The 27,354-nt window shown below is 48.1% G+C and overlaps 1 protein-coding gene and 1 long non-coding RNA gene across 2 annotated transcripts in view; one reads left to right on the forward strand and one right to left on the reverse strand.

Annotated features, from left to right (window-relative positions):
* MYO18B (myosin XVIIIB) overlaps positions 1-27,354 on the reverse strand; it is a 203,042-nt gene that overhangs the window by 114,403 nt on the left and 61,285 nt on the right. The window contains exons 18-24 of the mRNA XM_072952829.1: positions 26,486-26,669; positions 25,464-25,686; positions 21,526-21,635; positions 12,160-12,225; positions 7,313-7,441; positions 5,418-5,561; positions 3,880-3,969 (exon numbers count right to left, since the gene is read on the reverse strand). Coding sequence (XP_072808930.1) covers positions 3,880-3,969; positions 5,418-5,561; positions 7,313-7,441; positions 12,160-12,225; positions 21,526-21,635; positions 25,464-25,686; positions 26,486-26,669 — 946 coding nt within the window. The remainder of the gene's footprint in view (positions 1-3,879; positions 3,970-5,417; positions 5,562-7,312; positions 7,442-12,159; positions 12,226-21,525; positions 21,636-25,463; positions 25,687-26,485; positions 26,670-27,354) is intronic.
* Positions 691-2,856, forward strand: LOC140690860 (uncharacterized). The gene is made up of 2 exons (XR_012066192.1): positions 691-1,162; positions 2,281-2,856. It is a non-coding gene; the product is annotated as an uncharacterized lncRNA (long non-coding RNA).

Below are 27,354 nucleotides of genomic sequence, written 5' to 3' on the forward strand. Positions count from 1 at the left end.
GGTGCTATCAGAGGCATTCCCACAGAAGCCCTCTTGTATCTGCTGTGAGTACCACTGAGTGCCTTTGGTGGCCTTTCCATGAGGATTCATGGGAGAAAACTTCTTTAATAGCTCAGTACCCTGAAAAGTTGTTCTTTTCTCAAGCAACGTGTGTGTGTGTGTGTGTGTGTGTGTGAGAGAGAGAGAGAGAGTTTAACCGAGACATATTCTGTGTCTACAGAATATCCTGCTTTCCTCTCTGCTTTGGTCACTAGAAGGTTTGGTGTCAAATTTTCAGCCCACTGTTAATGGTTCTGCTCACTCATTCTGTGTCTCTTCTGCACCGGGGGGCTGGGCTGACGTGATGAGTAAGACATAGCCCTGCCCCTGGGGTCTCACAGCCTAGCTTGTAGCCTATAGTGGGGGCCTAATCCACCCTCAGATGGTCAAGGAAGACTTCTTGGAGAAAGTGCCACCTGAATGAAGAAAAAAGGGATGATGAGACATGAGCCAGGTGAAGAGGGCAGAGGGAAATGTCCCAGACAGAGGGAACAGCACGTGCAAAGGCCGTGAAGTGAGAGTGAGTCTGAGGCCAGTGGTAGATTTCTATATTCTAACGCTCTCCCTGGTTTTGTATACTCTTCAACTCTTATTTCCCTTTGCTCTGATTTTCTTAGCTTTTAAATTTTATCTTATTTTTCCAAGGCTCCATGCATCTTTTTGCAACCACGTGTGACACAAAGACAACAAGAGCCTGGGTGGGATATTCCGCAGGTGCCGACACTTATGTCCTTGGTTCAGCTCTCGGAAGCCTGGCTTCCTGCTCCCCTCCTCCCAGTGTCCCACAAGCTGTAGCTCTGGATGCCAAAGATGTTCACCTCATCCCTCTTGCCAAGTTCCCCCAGCAGCTGATGCATCGCAAACTCCCAAGTCCAACCTGACAGCTCGTGATGAATCACTGTGTCAAACGTCAGCTCAGAGGGAAGGAATTTCTACCAGGAAGTCACTGATATTTCCAATAGCGCACAGCTCTCCGATTTTCGCTTCTGCTGCTCTACTCATTGCTACTTCCAGTAAGAGGGGTCAGGCTGCTGGCTCTCCAGGGACTCCACTGAGAAAGTAAGGCACTTGTGTGTCATTTCCTCTCCTTACAGTCCTGTCCGCAGGAGGGCACAGGCTCAGGGTGAGCATCCCAGCCCAGCTTCCCCTGACAATATGCACAGATGTGACCCTCCCCCTTCCAGGAGCCCTGCCTCCTTCCTGACTGTGGGGGTGGGCATGGAGTGAGCAGACAGAGGACCCTCAGTGGCGAGGGTGGACACAATCACAGAGAGAATGAGGAGGGGAAAGAGACAGCCCCCTCCCACCCCGACTTCATTCCACATCTCCACGTGACCAGCCAGGTTCAGTTCAGGTTGTGAACGTAGGAAGCAGCACGTGCTCTGCTGGCCTGATGGTGAATCTACTCAGTCACCATTACCCAGCAACCCAACCAAGCAATGCCATCCGGAAAATACTCCCACAGCCTCGCAGGTGTAGAAAACTCTAGTTTTGCTCTGGACTGACAGGTATCACCCCCACGTTGCCCCCAGGACCTTTGCACCTGCTATTTCTACTCTTCCTTTGGAACTGCACATAGATGGGGACATCAAATCACTCGGCTGTAAAGTCAGACATCTCCCTTGACCTCTTAGGCAACATTAGCCCTCACTCAACCCCCCTCCACTTACTACCTGCAACACTCTACAATCTGAAACTAGTCTGCACATTTATTTACTTGTGGTCTGTCTCCCTCTATTGGCCTGGAGGCTTTGTGAGGACAGGGACTTGGCCTTGTCCCAACCTGTATCCAAGGGGTCCAGTCAGATGCCTGACACCTGGGAGGTACCCATACATTATGTGTTGAATAAGGGAATAAAGCAGCTGTATGTGAACTTCAGCAGAACCCTGTGAGGTACCCAGAGCTTCCTGGGAAAAGACAGCTGAGGCTGAGTCAAGTACTCACCGGGGGTGCAAAATCTAAGGGAGCGTCAAAACCTTCAGAAGTCAAGATAAATTAAAAACATGAATGCAATCTTCAAGAAAATAAAAATTAATGCCAAAAATCTGTGATGAATAAAATATCAAAATTTCAAAGACAGACAGGATCCTACTATGTAGAGTGCACCAACGCTCACCTCACCCCTATTCTGGTCGACGAAGCCTGCATTTATTTAAAATTTTGATATTTTGCCCATCATGGATTTTTTTAATTCATTTACATTTTAAAAGATACTGTATTAAGTATTATTTATCTTGCAGGGTTTTTTGGCGGCCCTTTAAATTGTGCCTGAGACAACTGCCTCATAACCCTCACCCTAGTCCCAGCTCTGAGAGGTGAGTGAACCAGTCAGCTTTCCTTGAACAGCTCTTTCTTGGCCTACCCACAGCTCACTGACCACGTCCCACGTTATACTGTATGAATATGTGTAGAAATCTGTCATTTGTGATTGCTGCCTTGAGGGCAGGGTCATCTGGTTCAAGACTTCACCCCCAGCCCATGAGCTCAATATCCAGTTAAAGAAAGAAGAGGCCAGCATGCAGTCACACACACCCCAATCACGTGTCCCCTTCCATCCCTCAGAGATGACTACTACGCTGAATCTGGAATTACTATTCTCATGAACACCCAACTGTAACTATATAAGTGTATGCTCCAATCAATGTACAGTATTATTGTACACACTTTTAAAATACGTACTGTAACATATTTCAGGTATTCTTTTGTACGTTAATCATTTTCCTTCAGTGTTATGTTTTCAAGGGCAATCTGTGTTTGTTCATCTATCTCTACTTGAAGGATCAGGAAACCTCTATAAAGAGTCAGAGAGTAAATATTTTCAGTCTCTGTCACCATCACTCAACTCTGCTTTTGTGGTATGAAAGCATGGGGACTAAACACAAATGAATGGCTGTGGCTGTGTGCCAATAAAACTTTATTTACAAAGAACAGGTGGTGAAATGGACTTGCCCTATATGAACCATAGTTTGCCTGCCTCCTCATTCATTTTCACCTTGGTAATTCAACTTTCAGTATTAACAAAATGTGTTCCCCAACCCTGTCAGTAGATTCCCATTGGGGTGTTTACTTTTCTTCACCATGACAAATGCTGCTGCTGTAAGCGTCTCATCTTTTCATTTATATGTGGGAAAGATTCTCCAGCTCGTGGACCTAGGAGTGGAACTGCTGGGTCACAGGGTACAGGCAGCTGTGACTTTCAGAGATAATTGCCTGTCTGAAGTGTGAAATGATACGTGCCGTGGTGTTAATTCACATTTCCTGATTGCTAGTTCATTGAGCATCTTTTCATGAGTTTATTGGCCATTTGAATTCCTGATCATCTGAACCCTTGGAATAAGAGTTCCCCTCCTGGGAACTGCCAATTCCTAATTTTTGCCCTTTTTCTTTAACTGCAGTGTTTCCCTTTTCCCATTGATGTGAGGAAGTTCTTTACATATTCTGGGTACTCTTTGCCAGTTACACGTGTGCAAATTTCATCTTCAAGTATTTTGTGCTTTGACAATTAGAAGTTGATTACTTCACTGGGGTCACACTGGTCATTTCCCCTCTGAGATTTGTGCTTCTTTGAGTCAAACGTAAGAAATTCTTCCCTTTGGAGCCAGATGACATGGGTTTGACTCTCCGCTCTATACTTGCCGGTTGTGTGTCTCTGGAAGGTAGCTAAAATCCCAGAGCCTCAGTTTCCTCCTCTATAAAGTGGGGACAGTCACAGCCCACACTTCACAGGGTTACTCTGAGGAGGCCTGAAGGCAGATGGTGCAAGGCCAGGCTCATCATCATCTTCCCCGTCAACAGACCTCCCCCTGCACAAGGACCCCACACAGGAGGGATGGGGGTACCTTGCTCTCTAGCAGGTCTGTGTTCTGCCGGAGTTCATTCCGAGACTTCTCCGACTTTTCTAGCTTCTGTCTCAGCGTTGTAAGCTCCTCCTGCAAAAACAAACACCTTAACGGAAGCCACTCTGGACCAGGGGGTTAGCTTCCATGTGCATTAAGACTGGGAAAGAAGCAGGTTATTTAGCCAGCCTATCTGTGATGATGCCCTGATGCTAAGCGCTTCTGAGGGACTTTTTCTTTGACCATTTCCGAGTATCAATGTCTCTGTGCTCATACAAGTCTGGTCCACGCCAGCCCAGGCTAGGGACTGAACACAAGTTCTCAGAACAGGACCAGTGCTGGTCCCGAGTCTGGGTGCCCGAGTGAGATGGGGTGCTTGGCTCTTCATGCTCCCGGATTATCACTCTCCTGCCCAGCGGCTCAGCACCAGGCTCACACCACCACCATTAGGAGCAACCTACACATCCACCCACTGCAGGCCAGTGTGGGGAGCTATGAAACAGACACACAAAGGAGTACTACGTAGCCACAAAAAGAGAATAGGGAAGGTGTCTACAAAAATGGCAATCATATGACAATATATAAATGTTATCCCATTAACATGCTGTGCACCTTAAATTTATAGTGTTATAGGTCAAACGTGTTTCAATTAAACTTTTTTTAAAAAGAAAATCCAAGAAAATGGACACGGCATGATTCTCAAATATGTTTTTGAGTGAAAAACGCAAGTTGCAGAGGAATATGCAGTATGCTACTATTTGTGTAAGAAAGATAGGAAGTTTTAGTTAAGTGGAGTGAGTGTATGTGTGTGTGTGTGTGTGTGTGTAAACGCACACCTCTTTCATTGTGCTTGGCTTTACTGTGCTTTACACATATGGCATTTTTTTACAAATTTGAGGTTGGAGGCAAGCCTGTGTTTAGCAAGTCTATTGGCGACTTTCTCCAACAGCATTATTTTTTAATTAAGGTATGTACATTGCTTTTAGACACAGTGCTATTGCACACTTAATAGACTACAGTAGAGTGTCAACGTAACTTATAGGCACTGAGAAGCCAATAAATTTGTGTGACTCGGTTTAGTGTGATACCCACTTTAATTTGGCGGTCTGGAACCAAATCTGCAATATCTCCCAAGTATGCCTGTATTTGCTAATCTCTGCAGAAAGAAACAATAGGCAGGGTAAACCAGAAACCAGTCAAAACAGTTACCTGTGTCAGGTGGGTGCTAATCGGGTAGGAGGGAGAGTAAGAGGTTAAGACTTAGGATGCGAAGACTCCACCACCCTCGAGTCTCTCTAGATAAGCAGTAAGCGTTCACACACTGGGGAAGCGAGGGTGTCTAACCAGCACCCGCTAGCCTAGGAAGAGCTGGGCACGTGTGTGCATGGGAGCAGAGGGACATCTGGAAGGGGGCAGCAAGGGCTGCTGGGTGGAGCATTCCTAGATCAAGAATTTCCAGGGCTGGGGGCACTAGTTGGGATGCAAGCACTAAGGTGGGGGAGGGGATGGGCCACCCAGCACCCTGCCGGCCACGGACCCACCTCCTTGGCTCGGAGCTGAGCCTCCCCAATGGTGACACTCAGCAGAGGCCGCAAGGAACCAAGGAGCTGCCACCACGGCCAGTCCTTGACCGCCAGGAACACAGCCATGTTCTTCTGGATGCACCGTGCAGCCAGCCGGTGAATCTGCAGGGGAGGAGAGTGAAGACTGAGGGCCCTTCCCACCTCTGTCAAAGGAGGCAGAGGGCAGCAAAGCCAGTGGAGAAAATGGGTTTGTATCCTAGTGCAAGGGGCTAGGTGCCTGGAAGAAAAAAAAAAAAGCTTCCTTTCGGAAGTCAGGCTCTCGGCATCAGGCGTTAGTCCACAATTTAGTCTTGCACAGCCTAATAATAATAACAGGATGAGGAGTAGAAAATATAATATGACAGAGCCACTTTTACATGGGGATTAAGTTCAAAAGTCACCGTGCAAGGCAAAAACCATACTCAAAAATCCCTGAAAGTGCCCTCAAGAAACAGTGACCAGGATTACGCTGTTAGTTGCTATTTAAGGAAGAGAAATTACTTTAGGTGCAGTTAAACACGAACTCCATGCTCCTTACTCTTAAGTGTGCATCAGAATCTCCTAGAGGGCTTGTTAAAAAGAGGGGCTGGGCCCCACCCACGACGATCTGACTCTAAGTCTGGGGAGGGGTCTGAGTATCTGCACTGCTCACAAACCCCTCGCTGATGCAGAGACTGCTGGTCCAGGAATCACGCTCTGAGAACCACTGACCTAATTCATTCTTATCATAGGTGGGAATCAAGCCAGCATCTCAACAGTCCAGACTGTACAGCCGGCACAGCGCCTCCTACAGGCCAGGCACTGCCCTGAGCATCTCACACACTTCAGCTCAGTCCCCTCTAAATCCTACGAGGTATTATTATCATCTCCATTTTACAGATGGGGAAACAGGCACAAAGAGGCAGAGTCACATGCCCAGCATCACACAGCTTCTCAGTGGCAGAGTCAGGACATGAACTCCTGTAGACAAAGCCCAGGCTCTTAATTAATCTCTTATTTCAAACCATCCCAAGGCATAAACTACCTTGGGAGTGCAATGGGCCAGTGAGATTGCCCACAATGTTTTAATTATTAATGTTCTTGCCTTCTTCTATTCTTACCAAGTACATAAACTTGAGTTTACAAATTCACGTCAGCTGGAGGCATGTGCAGTGAGGTGGTAATTAACGATGACAATGCTAAGGTAACGTAACTAGGATTTATGGAGCAGTTACAAGCACCACAGACAGGACTAAGTGCACATCACCCCACCTCATCTGCAGCCAGCTACTACATGGTGGGCTGGGACTCAAACATGGTTCTTGTTTGTCTCCAGAGCCATGCTGCCTGTTCTCCCCTGTGCAGGCTACAGAGAGGAAACTGAGTCTCCAGAGATGTCCAAGGGTGGTTCAGGCCTGCGGATCCTGAACCTGCTCTTTGGTCCCAAAGGCCTCTGTGCCCGGGTCCTGCCCATGCCCTGTCTGCTGACCCATGACAGCCAAGTTCTAGGGAGATGGAACAGGCTGGAACCATGTCCAACCCAGGAGGGCTTGGACAACCTCATGGATATCCTGTTCAAGGCTGACATCATTGGTAATTTGATGTCAATGTTCTAGAAACAATCGTAACAGCTTACAGAGTATCGATAAAAGTCTCACCACTCGGGGTGGGCCTGTGGGCGGGCAGCACTGGCACCACCACGGGAGACGTGCAGAGCCCCAGGCTCACCCCAGACCCACTGGACCAGAATCTGCATGTTAACAACATCCCACTGGAGATTCGCACACAAGAGCGAGTGTGAGAAGCAGGGATTACAGCCCCGGGCCCAGCATGGATGGTGCTTTTCCAGGATCTCTCGCCCCTGACGGGTTCACGACGCACACAGGCCTTCATACCTTCAGCTTCTTGAATTCCTGGCGAGACAGGAAGCCCCTGCAGGCCGCCTGGAACAAGACGATGCTGTGAGACACCAGCTTCTCCCGCTGCTTCTCCAGCCTGGAGACCACGCCTGCCTTGAGGAAGACCTGGCAGGAGAGAAGCTGCAGGTGACTTCTCCGCCACCGAATCCAACTGTCTGGAGGTGAGGGAGCTGCCACTCAAATCCCAGCTCTCCGGCCTCCACCTGAAGTATCTGTTAGTAGGTGCCCTAGACTGCGGCTGTACATGATGAAAGCATCTGGTCTCCTGACGCCTCCTCTTTGCTTTTTTCTAACAGAAGAGAGTAAGAGGCAAGACGACAAAGGACTCAAAGACTACTGCAGAGCGGGGTCCTCGCATTTGCAGCACCGTCACCGCCCAAGAGTTCGGTAGAAATGCAGCATCTCCGGCCCCACCCGAGACCTGCTGAAGCAGAACCGGCAAGTCGATCCCCAGGGAATTCATGTACACACTTGTCTGAGAACCACTGGCAAGATGGACCCGCCTAAGCTTCTCTGTGCACCGGAGTCACCTGGGGAATGCGTTCAATGCACATTCCCAGGCCACACCCTGAGAAACGTAGAATCAGTGGGCTTGGTGTCAGTCCTGGGAATATGTCTTCTCAGTTAAGTGCCGCTGGCCATCAGAGAGGAGCAGAGCCCCCAAAATACTCAGTCCTGCCTTCTAAGGAGGGGCAGAGAAGGAGGGGAGTGGAGGGCAGCCCTCCTCAGGCAGGAGAGGATGGGGCCAGACTGGTGCCATCCACAGAAGATGCTCAGGCATCTAAGTGGAAAACAGCTCGAGGTCCACAATTTCCAGGCTGTGGCTCATCAATAATGGATGAAGGCCTCTGTTGCAAAGTAATCAATGCCTGCTCGGCCCCCCACAGGGCTGCCCTCGAAGAGACTGCAGGGAACACGGGAGGGTTTTCAGAGAGAACCCGGAGCTCTGGGGCCAGGCCTGCTCCAGCCAATGTGGTGAGGTCACCCCTCCAAAAGGTAAAAGAAAGATGCTGCACTGGTGGGATCTAAGTCAGTGACAGGGGAGGGGACGCACTGCAGATGCCCTGGTGCTGCTTCTTTCTAAGGACAGCCCTGTGCATTTCTTTGCCAGATGTGGCTTACAGCCCCAAAGATGGTCACTTTCTCCAGGAGCACTGGGAATGCTCTGTCGTAATCAGTGAACTTGTTAAGTAATCTGTGACAGTGTCAATTAACAGCTAACATTTAGGGAGCCCCTACTGTGCTCTGGATCTGAACTCACTATCTGTCATGCAGATAAAGCACTTTACATGCATAATTTTCTACAGTAGTTATGATGATCCCCCCACTTTATGGAGGGAGAAGCTGAGGCTAAAAACGGCATTTGCCCACAATCCTCCACTAGTGAGTGGTAACACCAGGATTTATTTCCCTCTCTCTGACTCCAGACGAGACTACAATTATCACTGAATGTAATTAACATTTGCATGGCATCTATATTTTTCAAAGCTCTTTCTCCTACGTCCCATTTTAATACCCAGCACAGCCCGACAAGGAGTATGCTTGTTCAGGGAAGCAATGTCACTGACTCAAGTTCACGTAGCTGGTGATCAGCAAAGCTGAGACTTGAACCCAGAACCTTGGGTTCATGCCCTGCATCTATTCTCAACATGAGCACAAGGCTTCATTTCCTCCCCCGGCCACCTCCTCCCCGATGCAAACACCAGGAATCTGAAGCCAAACTGCAGTTTGATTCCACGTGGAACAAAGGGTCTTAATTGATTCTCCATTCCCCTAAACCTATTTTCTGTAACGAAGACCACTCCATCGACCCCACGGTAAACCTTTTCTCGGCGGGAAAACAGAAATTAGCATACTCAAGCGGCGCTAACTCTGTAGCCCTCCGTCGCTTTGCAGAACACTTTCCGTCAGCCAGGGCCACCGAGACAATTAGCCTCATTGAAATAAAGACACGATTGACTCATTACCTATCAGATTGCCTCAATAATGACTGTATTAATTTCACAAGCTAGTGAGTCCCAAAAGCTGCTATGAAAAAAATCAATGATCAAAGTGATGACAGCACCAGTCCGTATATTACACAAGGTGGCTGGTGCTGCCAAAAACGTTATTGATTAAGTATGAAGCTTTCATTAAAAAGATAATTGGAAACGACCATACAGGGAATGGGAATAAGTCATCGCCTCTGCAGAATCTTATCTTGCTTGATTTTCTTTCCTTTTAAGAGCATATTGCCGACCAGAAGGCCGACTGCATGTGGGATCCCACCTTTTTCATAAATGTCATGGCCCTTGGCACAGGCCTCAATAAGGCACCGGGGGCTGAGAATCACAAAGAAAAATCTAAATGGTTCGCTTTTCATGGGTCCGGGGCTGCTTATCAGACCCAAGCAGAGAGTGACAGCCCAACATCCTCATCTCTAAGGGATCCCTGGGAGCCACTGTTATGCAAGCCATTTTTGCTCTAAAAATGCTGAAGGCCAAGGTTTCGAAATCTAATATGGTAACAGCCCTCCTCTCTGACACTGCTGAGAAATTAGCTACTCTCCTTTTAGTAATTTTCCAGATTAGAGGAGTTTATTTAAACTTTCAAATGTTATTCTTTCTGACAAGCACCTTGTCCCCATCGGCAAATGCGTGCCACAGGTAACGACAGTCAACCCCTGTGAAAGAACAATTCGCTGATTCCGTCAGCCAACCTGGGAGGCACAAAGCAGTGGCTCCACTGTACAGATGGGGGGACTGACACTCAGGAGAGCAGCTAGATCACTTACTCAGGATTCACACCTCAGGAAGAGGTGGGGCCTAAGTGCGGACCAGGTAGGCCTGTTCTCCCCTCCTAGTCACAGCCTCCCCACCTGTTAGGTGCCGAACCTTGCAATGCACAGGAGTGGCACTTGTCCTTCGAGATCTGTCTACTGCCTGGCCTGGCTTCCAAAAGGACACACTGACTTGATTTGCTCTTGAGAGTTCCCCAGGGAATGCCAAATATTGCTCAACAATAATAATATCTCATTACTGGGATGCTCTGGTTTGCGGACACCCTGCCTCACCGCCGTGAAACTGCGTATAGCGACTTCTCATCTTGCTGTTTTCTCTCTTGCTCTGTAATGGCTGCTGAAATCACCAGGGCAGGTTTCTGTATTCACGAAACAACTGAGCAATTATCTAGACCATTCTCAAACTTGAGTGTGCACTAAAATCCCCTAGAGGGCTTGTTACAACCCAGGCTGTGGGGTCCCAGAGTTTCAGAGTCACTAGGTCTGGGATGGCTCCTGAGAGCTTATTTCCAGGAAGCTCTCGGGTGATGCTGGAGCAGCCAGTCCAGGGACCATCCTTTGAGAACCGCTAGTCTGGAGGGATGAAGTTCTTGGAGTTTATGATTCAGGATCATAAACACCTGTGCATAAATAATTTGCTGTATCTTTCCAGTCATAAACAGCAGAACCACAGCTAAGTGAGAAGAACCTGGGGTCGGGACCAATACAGGCGTGCACAGGAGCTGTACTCCTGCTACCTACAGGACCTGGAAAAGGGGCTTACTCCTCAGAGGTAGAGTTTCTGCGTCTGTAAAGAAGAGAAACTGTCATTATCTCAAAGGAGGCTGCGAGGGGAAGAGAGGAGTAATATTTGAAGTTGCCTAGCTTAGTACCTGGCTCGTGGCGGGAGCCCAGTAACCCACAGGTTTATTCCCTCTCCTGAAAAGCTGCTGCCAACTCCCAGCAGGATAAATCAGGTAGAGACCATGGAAGACTAACAGCTTTAACCACAGGCTTTAGCAGAACCAAGAAGCCTGCAGGGAGAGACTAGTGTGTCTATGGGGCAATGATCAGTGTAAATGGCTGTGAGCTCTCTGAAGAAAGAGGTGTGATAAGGCAGGTCACTTGGTATTGCAAGAGGCACTAATGGCCAATAATTTCACCATAGTACGTAGTAAACCTAGCAGTTTACATTGGACCTGAAGGTGGAAGGCAATCGGCAAAGGTTTACTGGATGACATTAACCAGCCAGTAGATAACTAAGTGGGGTGATGGCCCTTCAGTCTCTTCTCTCTCCAGTTTGTATTTCTAAACATTATCCCTACTCCCTTGCTCACCACCTGGTCCTGAGTTTACAATCTCTGTATCCCACCTCCCAAACCATGACCCATGAACACTCGTCCTGGGAGATGGTAACGGGCCTTCCACAAAAGCAAAAGATTGAGGGTTCCAGGGTCATTCCCCTGGAAATATATCCCCAAATAGCCTGGGGAGCCCTAAATACTACATTTTCCCTCATGAGGACTTACAGGATGCATGAGTACATTAGGGATCTGCAAAGTTCTTCACTTTTTCGGAAGGGCTTCTGGCTTAACACTAGTCTGGAGAAAGCTACTTCCTTAAACTCTAAAATCACGTACCCTCTTTCCAAGTCCTTCCCTTTCACTCACTGCTGCTAATCAGCCAGTTCTACAGTTGCACTACAGCTGGTTGCAAAGTAAAAGGTACAAGGCTCTGAGTGAAGATGGCTGTTTCCTCTCAGGTTGCTCTTTCTGAAGTTCAGAAAGTTCTCCTGAGGTCTCGAATGTTAACCCTTCCAGACCACTGAGGTTCCTGGGAGGGTAGCCCAGGAGTGATATTTCCCAAAGTCATTTCCTCCCACATTATAACACTTTATCTTAACAGCCTTGTCATATAGGAAGGGCAGAGAATCACTAGTCTTGTTTTCAGTTCGATGAATAGGAGACGCACAGAAGTAGTGAACGCTGAGGTCAGACAAGAGTCGTGTCTCCTCTGGGCCCCTGAAGTGATGGGTAGAATGGCCTAAGAAAGCAGCTCTACTCACCTGGCTGTGCCCCACGGCCACTGCCTTCTTCTCCAGATCCAGGGTCTGCAGGAGCTCCTCCACGGCCTGCAAAGAAGAGAGAAGCAGAGGGGAAGGCAGACTGAAGGCAGGAGGCTCCCAGGGTGGAAGATCAGCTGGCTGGATAGGCTGATGGACACATCGGGAGAGAGAGGATGACCCCACACGTCTGTGAGCTAACAGAGCCCCACCACCCCAGGGAAGTGCAGACGATGAGCATGCACTGAGCACCTACTGTGTGCCATCCACTCTGCTGGCACCTGCATAGACATCATCTCGTTTCATCCTCACAGCAACCCTGGGTGGGTCATCATACTACTGAGCCCATTTTATAGATGGGAAAACCACAGATACAAAACTAAATGGAGAACGTGTCTGCTATGGAAAACAGCACGGCGGTTCCTCAAAAAATTCATGTAATTACCATATGATTTAGAAATTCCAATTCTGGATATATACCCCCAAAGAAGTGAAAGCAGGGACTTGAACAGATATTTGTGCACACTCACATTCATACCAACATCATTCACAGTTGCCAAAAGGTGGAAGTAACCCCAGTGTCCTTCAACAGAGGAACAGATAAACACAGTGTGGTGAATACACCCAACGGAATATTAATCAGCTTTAAAGGGAATGAAGTTCTGACACCTGCTACAACACAGATGAACCCTGAGGACATAATGCTAAGTGAAATAAGCCAGTCACAAAAGGACACATATTGTATGATTCTGCTTATATGAGGTAACTGGAGTAAGTCAAATTCAGAGATAGGAAGTAGAATGGTGGTTGCCAGGGGCTGGGGGGAGGAGGATGGAAGTTTGCATTTAATGTGGACAGAATTCTGGTTTTGCATGATGAAAGAATTCTGGAGATGGAGCGTGGTGATGGTTGCACAGCAGTATGAATATACTTAATACCATTTGAAGTGCACAATTAAAAATGGTTACAATGGTAAATTTTATGTCATGTATGTTTTACCACAGTTTAAAAAGATGAAGGCACTTCTCCAAGGTCATACATTACACATGAGCAGAACTAGATTGGAATCAAGGTCTATCAGGTCACACGGCAACACTGACGTCTTTACTGCTTCACATGCTCAAGATGCCTGCAGAGGACCCTAGGCCACTTGGGAATTTACCTACCATGTCTCCTGTGACAGCCTCCCCTGCCCTCTGTCCTTCTCTTGCTGCACCTGTCTGGGTCTGACTCGCTCTCATAAATGTTTGCTGAAGAAATGACATGGCCATTACCCTTGTGTTCCTGACCTAGAGTAGGGAGCGGGAGAGAGCCCGTGTTTAACTCATCTGTGTCCTCTCCAGCCCCTGGCCGTGGTCTAGGCATACAGTAGGAACTCAATAAACATGATGACTGAATGAGTGAACGCCCACACAGGAGATCCAGTGAGGGGAGAAGCAGAGTGGGGTCGGGGGTAGTGTAGAGAAACCCAATGTGGGAGAAGCAAATTCACTCAAAGAGATTCCTGGATGCAGCCTTGGCCAAGTCACCAGCCATTTAATGGAATTTTCCTCTTGTCATGTAGTCCTGCAAGCTCGGAAATAATCCTGCCAGAGATCTGTACCCTCGGATAAATGCAGGTCGTGCCTGGTTCCCTTGTGACTGCCAACTCCCCTCCCACTCCGCCCTCACACTAGCCCTCGCGGACCTTCCATTCACTGAAAATCACCGAGTCTATTTTCAGAATAAACTGTCAGAAAAGTAATTGCGACACTCAAGAAGCAAAAGGTATTATGAGACTGAGTAATTTAGCAGATGAGTTTCAATTCCATGGGTCATCAGCAGCATGGAAAATGTCCCAAGATATCAAAAAAAAAAAAAAAGCTTATTAAAAGTCTAGTCCAAGACTGTAGTCTGGGAGGGTTTCCTCCTCTGACCTCTGGGAAGAACGTTTCATAGTACTGCTCCAAAAATTCAGTGTTTTCACTTATTACATTTAAGCCAAAAATGTTCCAAGGGAGCTACAGGCAGCAGAAGGCATAAAACCAACATATCCAAAATACAACATTTTTTCTTTCTGCACAAGAGGAAAACAAATAAAAATTGGCCAAAAATAAGACGGGTGAATGGAAAATAAATACAGTCAGTGACAATTACCTAAGTCTACCTCGGAGTTAACACCCAGAGCATGTGTGTGGGGGAGAAATCAGGATGTGGAGTCAGATCCACCTGGGCTGAGACTCTAGGTTAACCACTCACTAACTGTGTGACCCTGGATGAGCATCTTACTCTGAGCTGCAGGCCCCTCTTCATAAAAGTGGGGAAAATAACAGCACTGATTTTGGAAGATTCTGTGGTTGTGTTCAGGAGTGCTTCATGGAGTAGCAACATTAGTAATCACTCAGATGACTGGATAAAGCAGTTGTGGTACATATAAAAACACAATGGAATATTACTCAGTCATAAAAAAGAATGAAACAATGCCACTTGCAGCAACATGGATGGATCTAGAGACTGTCATAACTAAGTGGAGTAAGTCAGAGAGAGAAAGAAAAATATCATATGATATCACTTACATGTGGAATCTAAAAAAAAAAGGACACAAATGAACTTATTTACAAAACAGAGATAGATTCACAGACACAGAAAAAAACCTTACAGTTACCAGAATGGGGGGAAGAGGGTAGGGAGGCTTAAATCGGGAGCTCAGGATTCATAGATACTAACTACTATACATAGAATAAACAACAAAGTCCTACTGCATAGCACAGGGAACTATATTCAATACCTTACAATGGCCTATAAGGAAAAAGAATATAAAAAGGAACATATACGTATAACTGAATAACTCTGCTGTACCCCAGAAATTAATACTATATTGTAAATCAACTATACTTCAATTAAAAAAAAAAACTTCTGAGAAAAAAAAAAAAAGAAAAACGACTGAGCCTCAGGTAAGAACAGCACGAGTCTGTGGCAATCCTGACCGAGGCTCTTCCACTCCCACAAGCTCTGCCACTGCAGTGGTCCTGCTAGGCGAGACGAGCTGTGAGAACCCTCAGCTCTGCTGCCAGAGGGTTTCACTTATATAGAGCCAAGCACAGGAAAACCCCACACCCAGGATCCTTGTTAGAAACAGAAGTGATCTCGGCAGCAAACAAGTGGAGAAGGTCAATGGCGCAGCTGGCCTAAGATGGTTATTCTGACAGGGGCAGGTGATGGACCAATGAGTATCAGGTCCCTATAACAAGGGATGGAGGACACGGGCCAGGTGCAGTGGGCCCTGATAAACTCCCGTACATGCCTGGCAACCTGGAAGCCTACACGCATGCACAGGAGGGACCAAGAGGACCTGAGCCAACTATATATCCCTACTTCAATGTCAGGCCACATGCACAGGAAGAAAACATGCGAAAGAGTCACACAGAAAGTAAAACCCGTGGCACGATCATATATGCCTTAATGTTTAATACGTTTCCCATCCCACACGGAGCACCATAAAAATTAAATAAAAGTGTCATAATAGATTCAAGGTATCTGATCACAGCCGTTGCTGACCACTAAGCTGTGCTGATGCAGGGGCAACCCCTGAGAATCCAAAATTTATGATAAAAGCAAGAATAGAAAAGAACTGAACGGAGGTATCAGCAGTCACATACCATGGAAGAGACAGATTCCATAAATCTAGTCCAGATAAATTACTAAATAATTGGGAAAAGATCAAAATCTAGAGATGCAATTTTACATTATTGAAAATGTCCAGTTACCAATAAAAAATTACATGACATGCAAAGAAACTGCAAAGTGTGACCTATACTCAAGAAGACAAACCCAAATAAGCAGTCATTAGAAACCCTCTGTGGGCTTAGATGTTGGACTTAACAAAGACTTCCAAGTAGCTATTACAAGCTATTACTTCCAAGTAGCTGGTACATGATGTGTTTACAAACATGCCTGGCACATGCCAGGCTTCCTAAGTACTAATACCAGTGGAGATCCTGAGGTATAAGCCCCTCTTCGGTACCGTGAAGTGATGACATACCTTTCACCATTCGAAGCCCAAATTATGAGTCCTTGAATGTACCTGGGAGAAACCCAACTGAGGTCTCCACTTACAGAGTCCTAGAATTTTGCAAAGAGCTTTCTCTCCAACGTTAAACAAGGAGGCATCCAAAAAGCATACAGTCTGACATCTCACGTTAAGCTGAACGTGCCAGACAAGGAGCGAAAGACTCCAGGAACAATGAAGACCATGGCTGGGAAGTGATTCTCCAGCTTGCTCCTCACTGGGCGTGTGATACAGGGAATCCAAGTCTGTGGAATTGGATGCTCCGCCACCGAACCATCCAGCTGCTGTCAGATCAGCATCTCCTCCATGAAATGTGGCACATGCTGGGGCACCTACGATGTGCCAGGCACTTTGTTATACAGTACTGCATACTGCCCCGGTCATAAAGCTATCAAGCATCAAGGGGCATGGATAGATGGAAAGAGAGACGGCAGAAACCAGGATTTGAACCCGAAGCCTACCTCTCAACCACATCCTTTATGCCACTGAAACTCTCACTTACACACTCATCAAATCATTCCATATGGACGGGGATTACGTCTCTGCTATTCAACTCTATTGGCTCAGGATTGTAAACAGAATGATTGGCGCAAAGCAGAAAAGATATGAGCAAACACATAAATAAACACACATTTGTATAACTGGGTGGGTTAACATTGAATGGAAAACATGCAGAATCATTGAAGCAGTAGACCCAAACTGGAGGACAGCAAGGTGAGGAAGAAAAGGATGATGAACAAATTCCAGAGGGATTACCAGAGGCCCTGAAATAATCATTCAGCACCCTGAGAGCAGTCAGCTCCCCCTCCCAGCCATGGGCTCCCAGGGGCCTCTTCTCAGCAGAAAAGGACTCCAAGACAAGTTCCAAGGAAACTCGGAGTGTCCACCAGGGCTGGAGATGGAACAAGAGTGGCTGCCTTTGAGTATACGGATTAACATTCCTTAACTGTGTTCTTCAGATCAAGTCCCCAGGGACAGAGATCTGGTTGGCTAAAATTAGTCATCATTGTAGACAATCTTGAGGGCAAGTGCCCACACTTCAGTCATCAATGGGAGACTTGGCACCTCCTGCCTCAGCAGCAGAGAGACTGAAGGGACCAGAATCTGGACACAGCCAAGGTGAACTGAAAGAGCTCTTCAGTAACCAGCCTGAGAGTCCATCACTACAGTCACTCTGGGTGGGCTTCAGTGTAGGTTAAGGCATCTCAACCAGATGGGATAACCTAGGAGAGGAATGGGATCCACAACGATTAGAGGGGGAAGACAGGGTCATTTTGGAGACCTGAGCCTATTCCTGGGTGTCTAGAAGAGACGGGGGCATCCCGAATGGTGGGAGGTCAGCATGAGGACATAACTCCCTAAAGAGGACAACAGAATGGGCAGAGAGGACTTGACTCCTTCATAATCTTGCTTAAGCCAGCTCAAGTAATAAGGACCTGGTCTTTGATGCCATTCCCCAGCTGGTAACATTTCAGTCAGCCATCACTGACCACCTGACAAAGCCCATGCTCACCACCCCTGCTAACAATGACCTAGGGTCTGGCCCCTGCCAACATCCACAGACCCTTTTCTTGATACCTGGCAGCACTTCTGCTCCAGCTGCACGAAAACTAGCAGCGCAACTTCATGACTATGGATCCTCACGTGCTCAGTGTTGGTTGCCCTGTACTCTCCCTCTTACTTCATTCCTCCAAATTGTCCCACAAAGCTCAACTCAACTATCACCTGCTCTGAGGTGTCTTCCCTGAATGCCCCACCCTCACCCCTACTGCAAATATCAAAAGTTTTAGAGGTGTTCCCTGGGGCATCCCAAAGCCATCCCTCATCTGGAAATTGCTTGTCTCAGTCTTTCTCCCCCAGGAGACTGTGTTCTGTTCATGCCTGCATCTCTGGCAGCTAGCACAGGGTCTAGTGCAAAGCAGGCCCTTGGTTAAAGTTGGACGGAATCAATAATAATAAGTTAAATTAACATCATGGATGGCACATTCTATACAAAACTTCATCAAACACTCTGTCTTCAAAGGGTTTCCATTCAGAACATGAAAAGATGTTCAACAGCACAGACCATCAGGGAAATGCAAATCGAAACCACAATGAGATAGATACCACCTCACACCCATTAAGAATGACCACTACCAGAAAAAAAAAAGTTCATGAGGATGTGGAGAAATTGGAACCCTTGTACACTGTGGGTGGGAATATAAAATGGTGTAGCCATTATGAAAACAGTTTGGAGGTTCCTCAAAAAATTAAACAGGATTACTGTACAATCCAGCAATTTCCCTTTGGGTGTATGTCCCAAAGAGTTGAAAACAGGGTCTCAAAGAGATATCTGTACACTTGTGTTCATAGCAGGGTCATCCACAATTGCCAAAAGATGAAAGCAACCCAAGTGTCCACTGACAGAGGATGGATAAGCAAAATGCTGTATATAAATACAACAGAGTTATCATTCAGCCTTAAAAGGAAGGAAACTCTGACACATGCTACAACCTGGGTGAACCCTGAGGACATCGGACTAAGTGCAATGAGCCAGTCTCTGAAGGACGAATCTTGTAATGATTCCTCTTATACAAGGAGCCTAAAATAGTCAAATTCATAGAGACAGGAAGCAGTATGGTGGCTGCCAAGAGCTGGTTGGGAGGCAGGAAGGGGGAGTTAGTGTTTCATGGGTATGGTTTCAGTTTTAGAAAATGGAAAGTGTTCTGGAGATGGATGGTGGTGATGGCTGCACAACAGTATGAGTGCCACTAAAATGCATACTTAAAAACAGTTAAGATGATAAACTTTATGTGTATGTTATCACAACAAATAGTACAAAGGCCTATGTAAGGAATTTGAGAGCCTAGTTCAAATTCCAGCTCTACCACTACCCCACCGCCTGGCTAGGTGATGATGGCCTCAGTTGCCTCTGCTGTAAAATGGGGACAACTCCCATATCAGAAAGGCTTTATCTACTGAGGGCTGTTCCAGACTGAAAGTCTGTAACCTTTCCACATGAGGCCTGATATTCTGTGATGAGAGTTTGTGCACAGGAGGTAAAAGGCATATGCTATTTTTGTTTCAGGAGCACAAAATATCCAGCAGGGACCCAGCAAATGAGAGTACTTCATTGGAAAAGTGTCTTGTTTCAGCACCGCATGTGAGGCACACGGGGGACGCCCCGAGGCCCACTTTACACCCTGACAATGAATTCCCTCTGCTGCCGTCTAGTGTCTAATGACAATATTGACTTTTTCTGGCTGTCAAACCTGTCTTATTAAATCCTGAGGTCTTAAATGCTTTGCACACAGAGGCTGACAGTTTGCCCACCCAAGCACGTGTTCATGTATAATTCATGGCGTATCATGTTGCCTGGCAAATGAATATTTATCAGCTTTTTTGTAAGAGGCAGGATGGCGTTTCCTTTTGTTGCTACCAAAATCCTACACTGCAGCAAATGAAATTTGTGAGCAAATAAAAAAAGAAGTGAACACTCCCAACCAAGTCCATTTCGCTTGTAACTTTCCACTTTCCGAGGCCCCCGGCGCGTGCATGGAGGTGGCTTCGGTTTGGCTACGAAAGGGAACTGCAGTCGTCCAGAATAGAACCGCCTCCATATGCTGCCCCCACTGCCTGCACAGCCAGCTCCCTGACGACCCAGTTCTGTGCTGCTTTCAACTGCAGAGCAGCCCGAGACCCTTTCCGTGGTTCCATTCCAGATGCTTTGAATGGAGATCAAATTTGGGGGAGATCAAGGATAAGGAACCCCAAAGATTGGTACAGAGTGGCTGGTGGCACCAGGCCAGGTAGAGTTTCATGGTTTCCAAAATGGGTTGCCATCCAGGGAGGGGACAGCCCTGAACCACACCAGCTGGGTCTGAGGTCCCCTCCCCGTGATGAGTTCGCAAGGCCACAGAGAAATGCTGCCTTGTCTGCAGGAGGGAGCCTGTGCCCTGGCCCCTGCTCCACAACAGAGCCAAGAGAGGACTTAAGAATTGTGACTGTTCACTTTTCTTGCCTCATGACTCACTGACTGAGGTCTCCAGTGCTGTGATCTCAGGCACGCGTAGATGCACTCACTCGGAGGTGGAGTTTCAACCCAGTTGTGAATACAGAGTCTGTGTGGCTTGGCTGCCATCACTCTGGCCTTGAAAGATGCTGATGACAGAAATTCACACACAATGAGCCCTTACTAGGCCCTGTGTCAGGCACACCAACTATACTATTACATCTAATCCTCCAAATACCCCACTAAGGTTGATGGTGGTGTTGTTCCCATTTTACAGATGAGGAAACTGAGGCAGAAGGATGCAGTAACTCATTTAAGTTCACACAGCCCCAGCTGGGCATCAACTGCAGGTCTGTTTGACTTGAGCCCATGTTTTCTCAGGCCGTCCCTGGAATCAAGAAACTTGGGTTCAAGGACAAAACCCACGAATGCTTGACTGTGTGGCCTCAAGGGAATCAATTTATCTCTATGAGACTCTGCTTCCTCTTATAAGGAGATATAATAGCTCTTGTCTGGCAGGGCTGTTGTCAAGATGCACTAGGACTCTGCCAGTTCCTAAGAGCTCTGTCATCATTGATCAGCCGGTGGCTGTTCTCAACAGAAACACGTACTGAGGGTTTGGCACTAGGGGTGAAGACTTCCAGCTCCAGGAGTTCACAGCAAAGCTGGAGAAAGGAGACACACCAGGACAGACATGCAGGGTTAGGTATGTGTATTCGTTCATTCACTCATTCACCCACAGAAAAATTACTGAGAACTTGCTATGAGCCAGAAAACACACAGGTGACCCACAGAACTTCAGGTAAGGGTAAGTGCTACGCAAACATCAAAACAAACTGATGTGATAGAGAGTAACATCTGAGCAAGACGACACTGGCCAGGCAAAGACTGGTGAGAAAAGTGCTCCAGGCAGAGGAGACAGCTGGTGCAAAGGCCCTGAGGGGGAGTGTTCACTATAATTCTTTAAGACAGGGCTCTAGTCTGAAATACTTTCCAAACATTTGGGCTGCAAAGCCTTCTTTTCATAGACTAACTCAGGGCACTGATGCTGAGTGGAACTCCCTCTGGCAATGACGACTCCCCCTCTTGCTAGGAGCCCTTCTAGCAGGGACTTGCCCTTCTCACGGCTCTAATTCTTTACCCGCACTTCCCCATGCAGGGTTCCAGAAGGACCCCTACAGGATGGCCAGTGTCCTACGTGACACCACAGAGGGTGCACTGGGGTCTGGGTCAAACCTCAGGCCACCCTCTTTGCCCCCAAGGCTGGCTCTGGGACCCCAGCAGGAACAGAAGCACAGCGGCCTCCGCCCCCTCACCCAGCCCCACATACCTTCCTCTCGTTTATGCCCTCGGGGGCCGACAGGAGCTTCTTCATGAGTAGAGGGTCCAGCACCTGGAATCTTCGGCGGAACTGGGTGAGCCCCATGTGGTCAGCGTAGCCTGGGGTGGGAAGCAGCAGGAGCAGAGCACAGACTCGGTGAGGAGCACAGGGGCACCGGAGCCCGCTCCCAGCCTGGCTCCTCACTCCAATTGCCATGTGGAACCACTTTGGGGGCCTCAGTTTCCTCATTTGCAAATTTGGGAGACTGGGTTCAATCAGCATTTCCCAAATGCGTTCCCAAGAACATGAACCCTATAGAAGGCTCCACGGAAAGAGAAAAGGCTGCACTCTCATCAGCCTCTCGGAAGGTCGCAATGTATGTCAGCACGGGAGTCAAAGGCGCTAAACCTCCGCAGGGAAGATGCCCCGATTACCTCTGCTTACCCCAGAGATTTCCAAACCTGCTGGACCATGAAAGAAAATTTCTTTGGTCTAGTTTTACCCTCCCCTAGCAGCACGTGGGAAATGCTGCATCGGATAGAATTCAAGGGTTCTTTTCAATCTAACGTGTGGGATGGACAGAGCTGCACCCTTCTATCTGGAAACTGGGAAGAGGCATCTGAAAAGCTACCAAGAGAAGGTGACACTCAAGCTGGCCTTTGAAGGGGCTATGAGAGCTTGCCAGAGGATCCGGTGTGGAAGGGAAGTCCAGGCAGAAGGAGCCAGAGCGGGAAGATACAAGGTTTGATCCAGTCACAGCAACAGCCAACATTTACGAGGCTTTGATGCATCCAAGACACTAGGATAACAACCTCTTTGTGTTCTAGACACTCTGGGGCCTGTAATTATTACACCCATTGTACAGATGTGGAAACTAAGGCTCAAAGAGTTCACATCACCTAGCCCAAAGTGACGTGGATCATAACTCTCCCAGCTGGGATTCAAAGCCAGATAGCAACAATAACTAATTAAGTGGAGAGAAGCCAACAACAAGGTCAAAGATAAGCAGGACTGGGTCCCCAAGGAACTTGAACTCAAATTCAGACCTCGAGGTTTGGACTTCATCCTGGGTACAAGGGGCATGGTAGAGCCTTAGTTGTCTCAAAATGACCCCTCAAGGGGCTGGATGGGAGAAGGTCTGGTGAAATCTCACTTCATTTTGAGACTTCACTTCACAGTAAGCCAAATGCATAAACCCTAAAAAAGAGTCACGGTGGGTGCATGTGGCAAATTCAGGAAGCCTTCCTGGGAGAAGAGGGTTTCAGGCCATGTTCAAAGAACATGCTGACCACACAGAGACATGAGGCTGGGAGGTTTCAGGCCTGCCCTTTGAGTCAGACTTACCTGGGTTCACATCCCATTTCTGCCCTGATTAACCCCTTGACCAGCGACAAATGATCTCATTTCTTTGAGATTCAAGGTCTCCACTTGTCAGATGAGAAAAATAAGATCTCTTGTCATACGGTCAAAACGAGGCTTAGATACAATGATGATTATGGTAAAGAGGCTAACACGAATGCTTTCTGATGTCCAGGCACTTTCCTAACTGTGATTCCTTACTCGTTCAGCAACCCACTCAACAGTCCTCGAGATCTGAGCTATTGTAGGAGAGGAGAGGGAGGCACGATCTAGGGGCCCGCGGCGTGGGCGACAGCCAAGCCCAGAGTCTCAGCTGTGCCCACCAGGCCGTCCTAGACATAACATTTAATGAGCATTTACTCTCTGCCAGGCGCTGAGGGCTTTGTGAGAACATCAATTAGTGTGTGTACACACACAGCGCCCAGCACGTCGTCAGCATCCTCAAAGCAGCACGTGTGTGGGTGCGTCATGCATGCATGTGTATGTGTCTGCAGACAGACCTCCTCAGAGACATCGCGGGTTCAGTTCCAGACCACTGCAGTAAATCAAATATTGCAATAAAGCGTCACAAAAATTCTGTGGTTTCCCAGTGCATACAAAAGTTATCTTGACGCCATACTGTAGTCTGTTTATGCAATAGCATTATGTCTACAAAAATAATGCACATATCTTAACTTAAAAATACTTTATTACTAAAAATAAAAACTAAGCATCAGCTAAGCCCTCAGCGAGTTCTAAATTTTTGCTGGTGGAGGGTTTGAAATTTTGCAAGAATTACCAAAATGTGACACAAAGACACAAAGTGAGCAAAATGCTGCAGGGAAAAATAACGCCAGCAGACTTGCCAATAGACAGGGTTACAACAAACCTTTGATCTGTAGTCAGTGCAGGTACAGCGGGAAGCACAATGAAACGAGGTCTGCCTGTTACATATACACATTACATATACATCGATGTCAAACCCAAAATATTTGATACACACGTATGTATCTATGTGTGTGAATATTTTTTATATGGTGTGAGAGAGACAGAAGAGACTCAGAGCACAAAAAAATGAGGAGATGAACCAGGTCTGGGAGGCAGAAATTGGGAAGTTCTACCAGAGACTCAATGCTTTACATAATAACTCCTTCTGGTGCGGCACTGAGCATGCAGAGGGCAGACACTGCAGGCAGGACCTGAAGCCAGAGGAGGAACACGCTGACCCAAGCGTCCACCAGGGGCTCTGACTGCTGGGCCAGGGTCCCTGCAAAGGCCCAGTGCCTCCTGCCAGCCAGGTGGAATCGATCAGCCACGGGCTGTGACCATCCTGCTCTTCCGCCATAACATTATCTGTCTTCCTGAACCCGCAGTTGCAGACAGGAGGGGAAATCAATGCGATGCTTAGGGGAGCAAGGGTCTCATCTTTGCTTCCAGCTGCTCCCAGCTTCTCGGTCCAGTATCTCATGCCCAGGGCTCCACATTAACACGGAGGGAGGAAATGGGGGCAGTGACCACAAGCTAGGGAGTCAGTGGCCATAGAAACATCAAACAAATGGGTCCCCACCTAGACTCCCTGTCAGCCCCAGCCATCCAACACTCTGGCTTCGCCCGAGCTGTTTCTAGCTGTCAGGGAGGGGAATCCATGGGGAGGCCTCTGGGGTCTCAGAGGCAGAAAAGAATGAGAAAATTTCAGATCAAATTCAACTCAATACGAGCTGATGGGGAAACCCTGGGTTAGGTTTGCTTTCTAAACTACAGGCCTAACACTTCATCCCTTTGATTAAATATCCTTCATCCCACTCTTGCTCCAGCATCTCCTCAGCTAGACCTAGGCCACTCACAGCCTTCCCTGGTGGATCTCCCCGCCTCCTCTCCCACAATTCCCCAGCCCACTCTGAGCCAGATTCCCTGAACACCCATGTTCCTCCATGCCTCCTTGCCTTTGCATCTGGTGCTCACTCTGCCTAGCGTTCCCTCTCCCCCAACCACCCAAGGTGAGCTGCTTGCTTTGTTCCAAGACTCAACTAAGATGTCATCTCCTCCAGGAGGTTCTCCCAGTCTCCTGACTGAGAGCACAGAGCTGCTTTCTCTGGGCAGCCAGTACCTCCTACTTCCCCCCATGACACGTGCCCTTTTCACACTGTACTATCATCGCCTATCTGAGAGTACACGGATCTCCCAAACCAGGCTGAGCATCTTGAAGACCAAAATATTTCTCACTGTGGAAATTCCACTCTATCCCAAGGTAGATGCTTCTGAGATGTTAGTTGTTGCAAGTAAGATGATTAAGACACACCCCTAGCCTTCCAGGACTGCACGACTAATTCAGAAAATCAGATGGGCTTTGAACTCAAAGAGACCTCAGTCCAAATCGAGGCTTTGCCAAGTTCCAGCTATGTGACCCTAAGCAAGTCCCTTCTCCTCTCTGAGCCTCAGTTTCCTCACCTGTAAAATGGGTAATCATAGCTTCTCCCTCATAGGGCTGCTGTGAAGTTTCAACAGGACACCACATAGAAAGCTCTGGGCCCATGTAAAGCTCAGTGATGCTCCTGACCCTTGGCTGCCACTGGTCAGTGAGCCTGTCCTAGAAGTCAGCTGCCTCTTACCTGTCCTATGCAGACGTAGTGCCTCCAGGATGTAGGACCCCGCAAGCTGCACCCGCAGTGCTGAGATGTCTAAAGGCAGGGACCCGCCTGCCCCGGGCTTGTCTCCACCAGGCTGCGGTGGAGTCAGAGACGCCTGCCCGGCCCTGCTCTCCACTGCTGGGCTCGGCACCAGGCAGTGGATGAAGTGTAATTGAGACCGTCTGATCATGCTGATCAATGCATCCTAGGATCAAGAGGAGACAGGGTCAGGGTCAGCTGTCTCAGGGTGAGACAGACAGGGGTCCGGACATTCCCCAAACACACATTCAGCCTGGCCTGGCCATCTTTGGGGCCCTATGTCCTACACCAAGAATCTCCTATCCATGGCCTGATTTGTACTCATGAGAAATAAAGGATCTTTATGATGCCCCTTATAACATATGGAGAAACTGGGACAAGGAGAGGGCAAGCAAGTAGCCCCAGGCCACCCAGACTATTAGCCAAAGAGGGGACTAGAGCCTAGGACCTGGTCTGAGGACTTTTCCAGTGCAACACCCTGTGAGTTGTTTTCTAAAACCCATCCTTCCCATGTCCCATCCTTCTGAGCTCAACTGACCACTGACCAATCCAGGTGTTCTCACTTGTTACAGGCAACCTATTTACAGCCAGTGCTGAGTCCTTAGCCTTCCCCTAAGGAGAGCCTAAAGGTGAACACACAGGCCTGCAAGACATGAGGGAGGCAGGCAGCACTGGTCTGACTGTGAAACTTGTCACCTCCATCAAGAGGGCAACTGTGGTTCTTATCAACTTTCTGAAGCTGCTCAAGTTAAATCAAGAAGCTGAGGCTTTGGCCTTAGAGTTGGATGGATCACTTTCCTCCAAGCTTCTTTGAGGCCCTGAGCCTCAGTTTCTTCCTCAGTGGAGTGTAGGGGGTACCTGCCCCTTCTGGCTCCCTGGGGAGCTCGGAGATGATGTGGATGGATAACCCATCCCAGAGGAAGGCAGTGAGCTCTGGACTCCATGGGGACAGGGCATCTACTCACCATCTGGAGCTTGATCTGGCAGCACGGGGCTTTCCTCTTCACCGCTGCAAAGCTGCTAGCAAATGTCCTTCTCACCATGCAGCTCCTCTGCTGGGCCTGCTGGGAGGTGCCCTCTAGGCCGGCCACAGCCCGGCACACAGAGGACAGCTTGGCCCGGGACTGGAACAGATCCCTCAGCTCCTCCCTGGCAGGTAGAAGAAGAAAGAGAGAGGGGTGGGGTTTTAAGGGACTCACAAGGTGGAGGGAATGGGTCCCCCAAGCCTCCTGCAAATCTGCTTCCTAAACCCCTATCTCCCTCGAATCACATCCCAGGTGCCCACTCCTCTGTCCACAGTCCCTTCTGCAAAGATGAGCCTTCACTTGGTGACAAATGCCAGCCCCTTCCTCCACACCTCTCTTCCCTCCCCTGACCTCAAAGCATCTTTTCTTCTACTGGATACTCCTGTCACTTATGTACCTGCAGGAATTCTACCAAGCCTGCCCTTTCTTAGCGGGCAAAATCATCTTGGTTATCCCTAGACCAGGTCCAGTACACAGCAGGTGCTCATTCTGTTCCGTGCAAGAATGAACAACGGACAGGTCAGACAGACAGCTGGAGCACCAGGAAGATCCAACAGCGCCCTAGGATGAAGCTGGGACCCAGAGAAGGCCTTGCGCCTCTCCAGTCGCACCAGCCCCATCCCATCCAGGGGAAGGTGTCTTCCATTGCTGCCTACGAGTCCAGGCACTACCCTGGACTTGGCCCTCAAGACACGTTATCCATCTGCCTCTATGACTAACCCTACAATCCAGACTATTAAAGAAATGAGTCTTTCCCAGATGCACCAAAGGCATTTAAAGTGGTTAAATGCATGGCAGGGCATACTGAC

Source organism: Vicugna pacos, chromosome 32 (assembly GCF_048564905.1).
Source record: "Vicugna pacos chromosome 32, VicPac4, whole genome shotgun sequence".
In the NCBI taxonomy this organism is placed as follows: Eukaryota; Metazoa; Chordata; class Mammalia; order Artiodactyla; family Camelidae; genus Vicugna; species Vicugna pacos.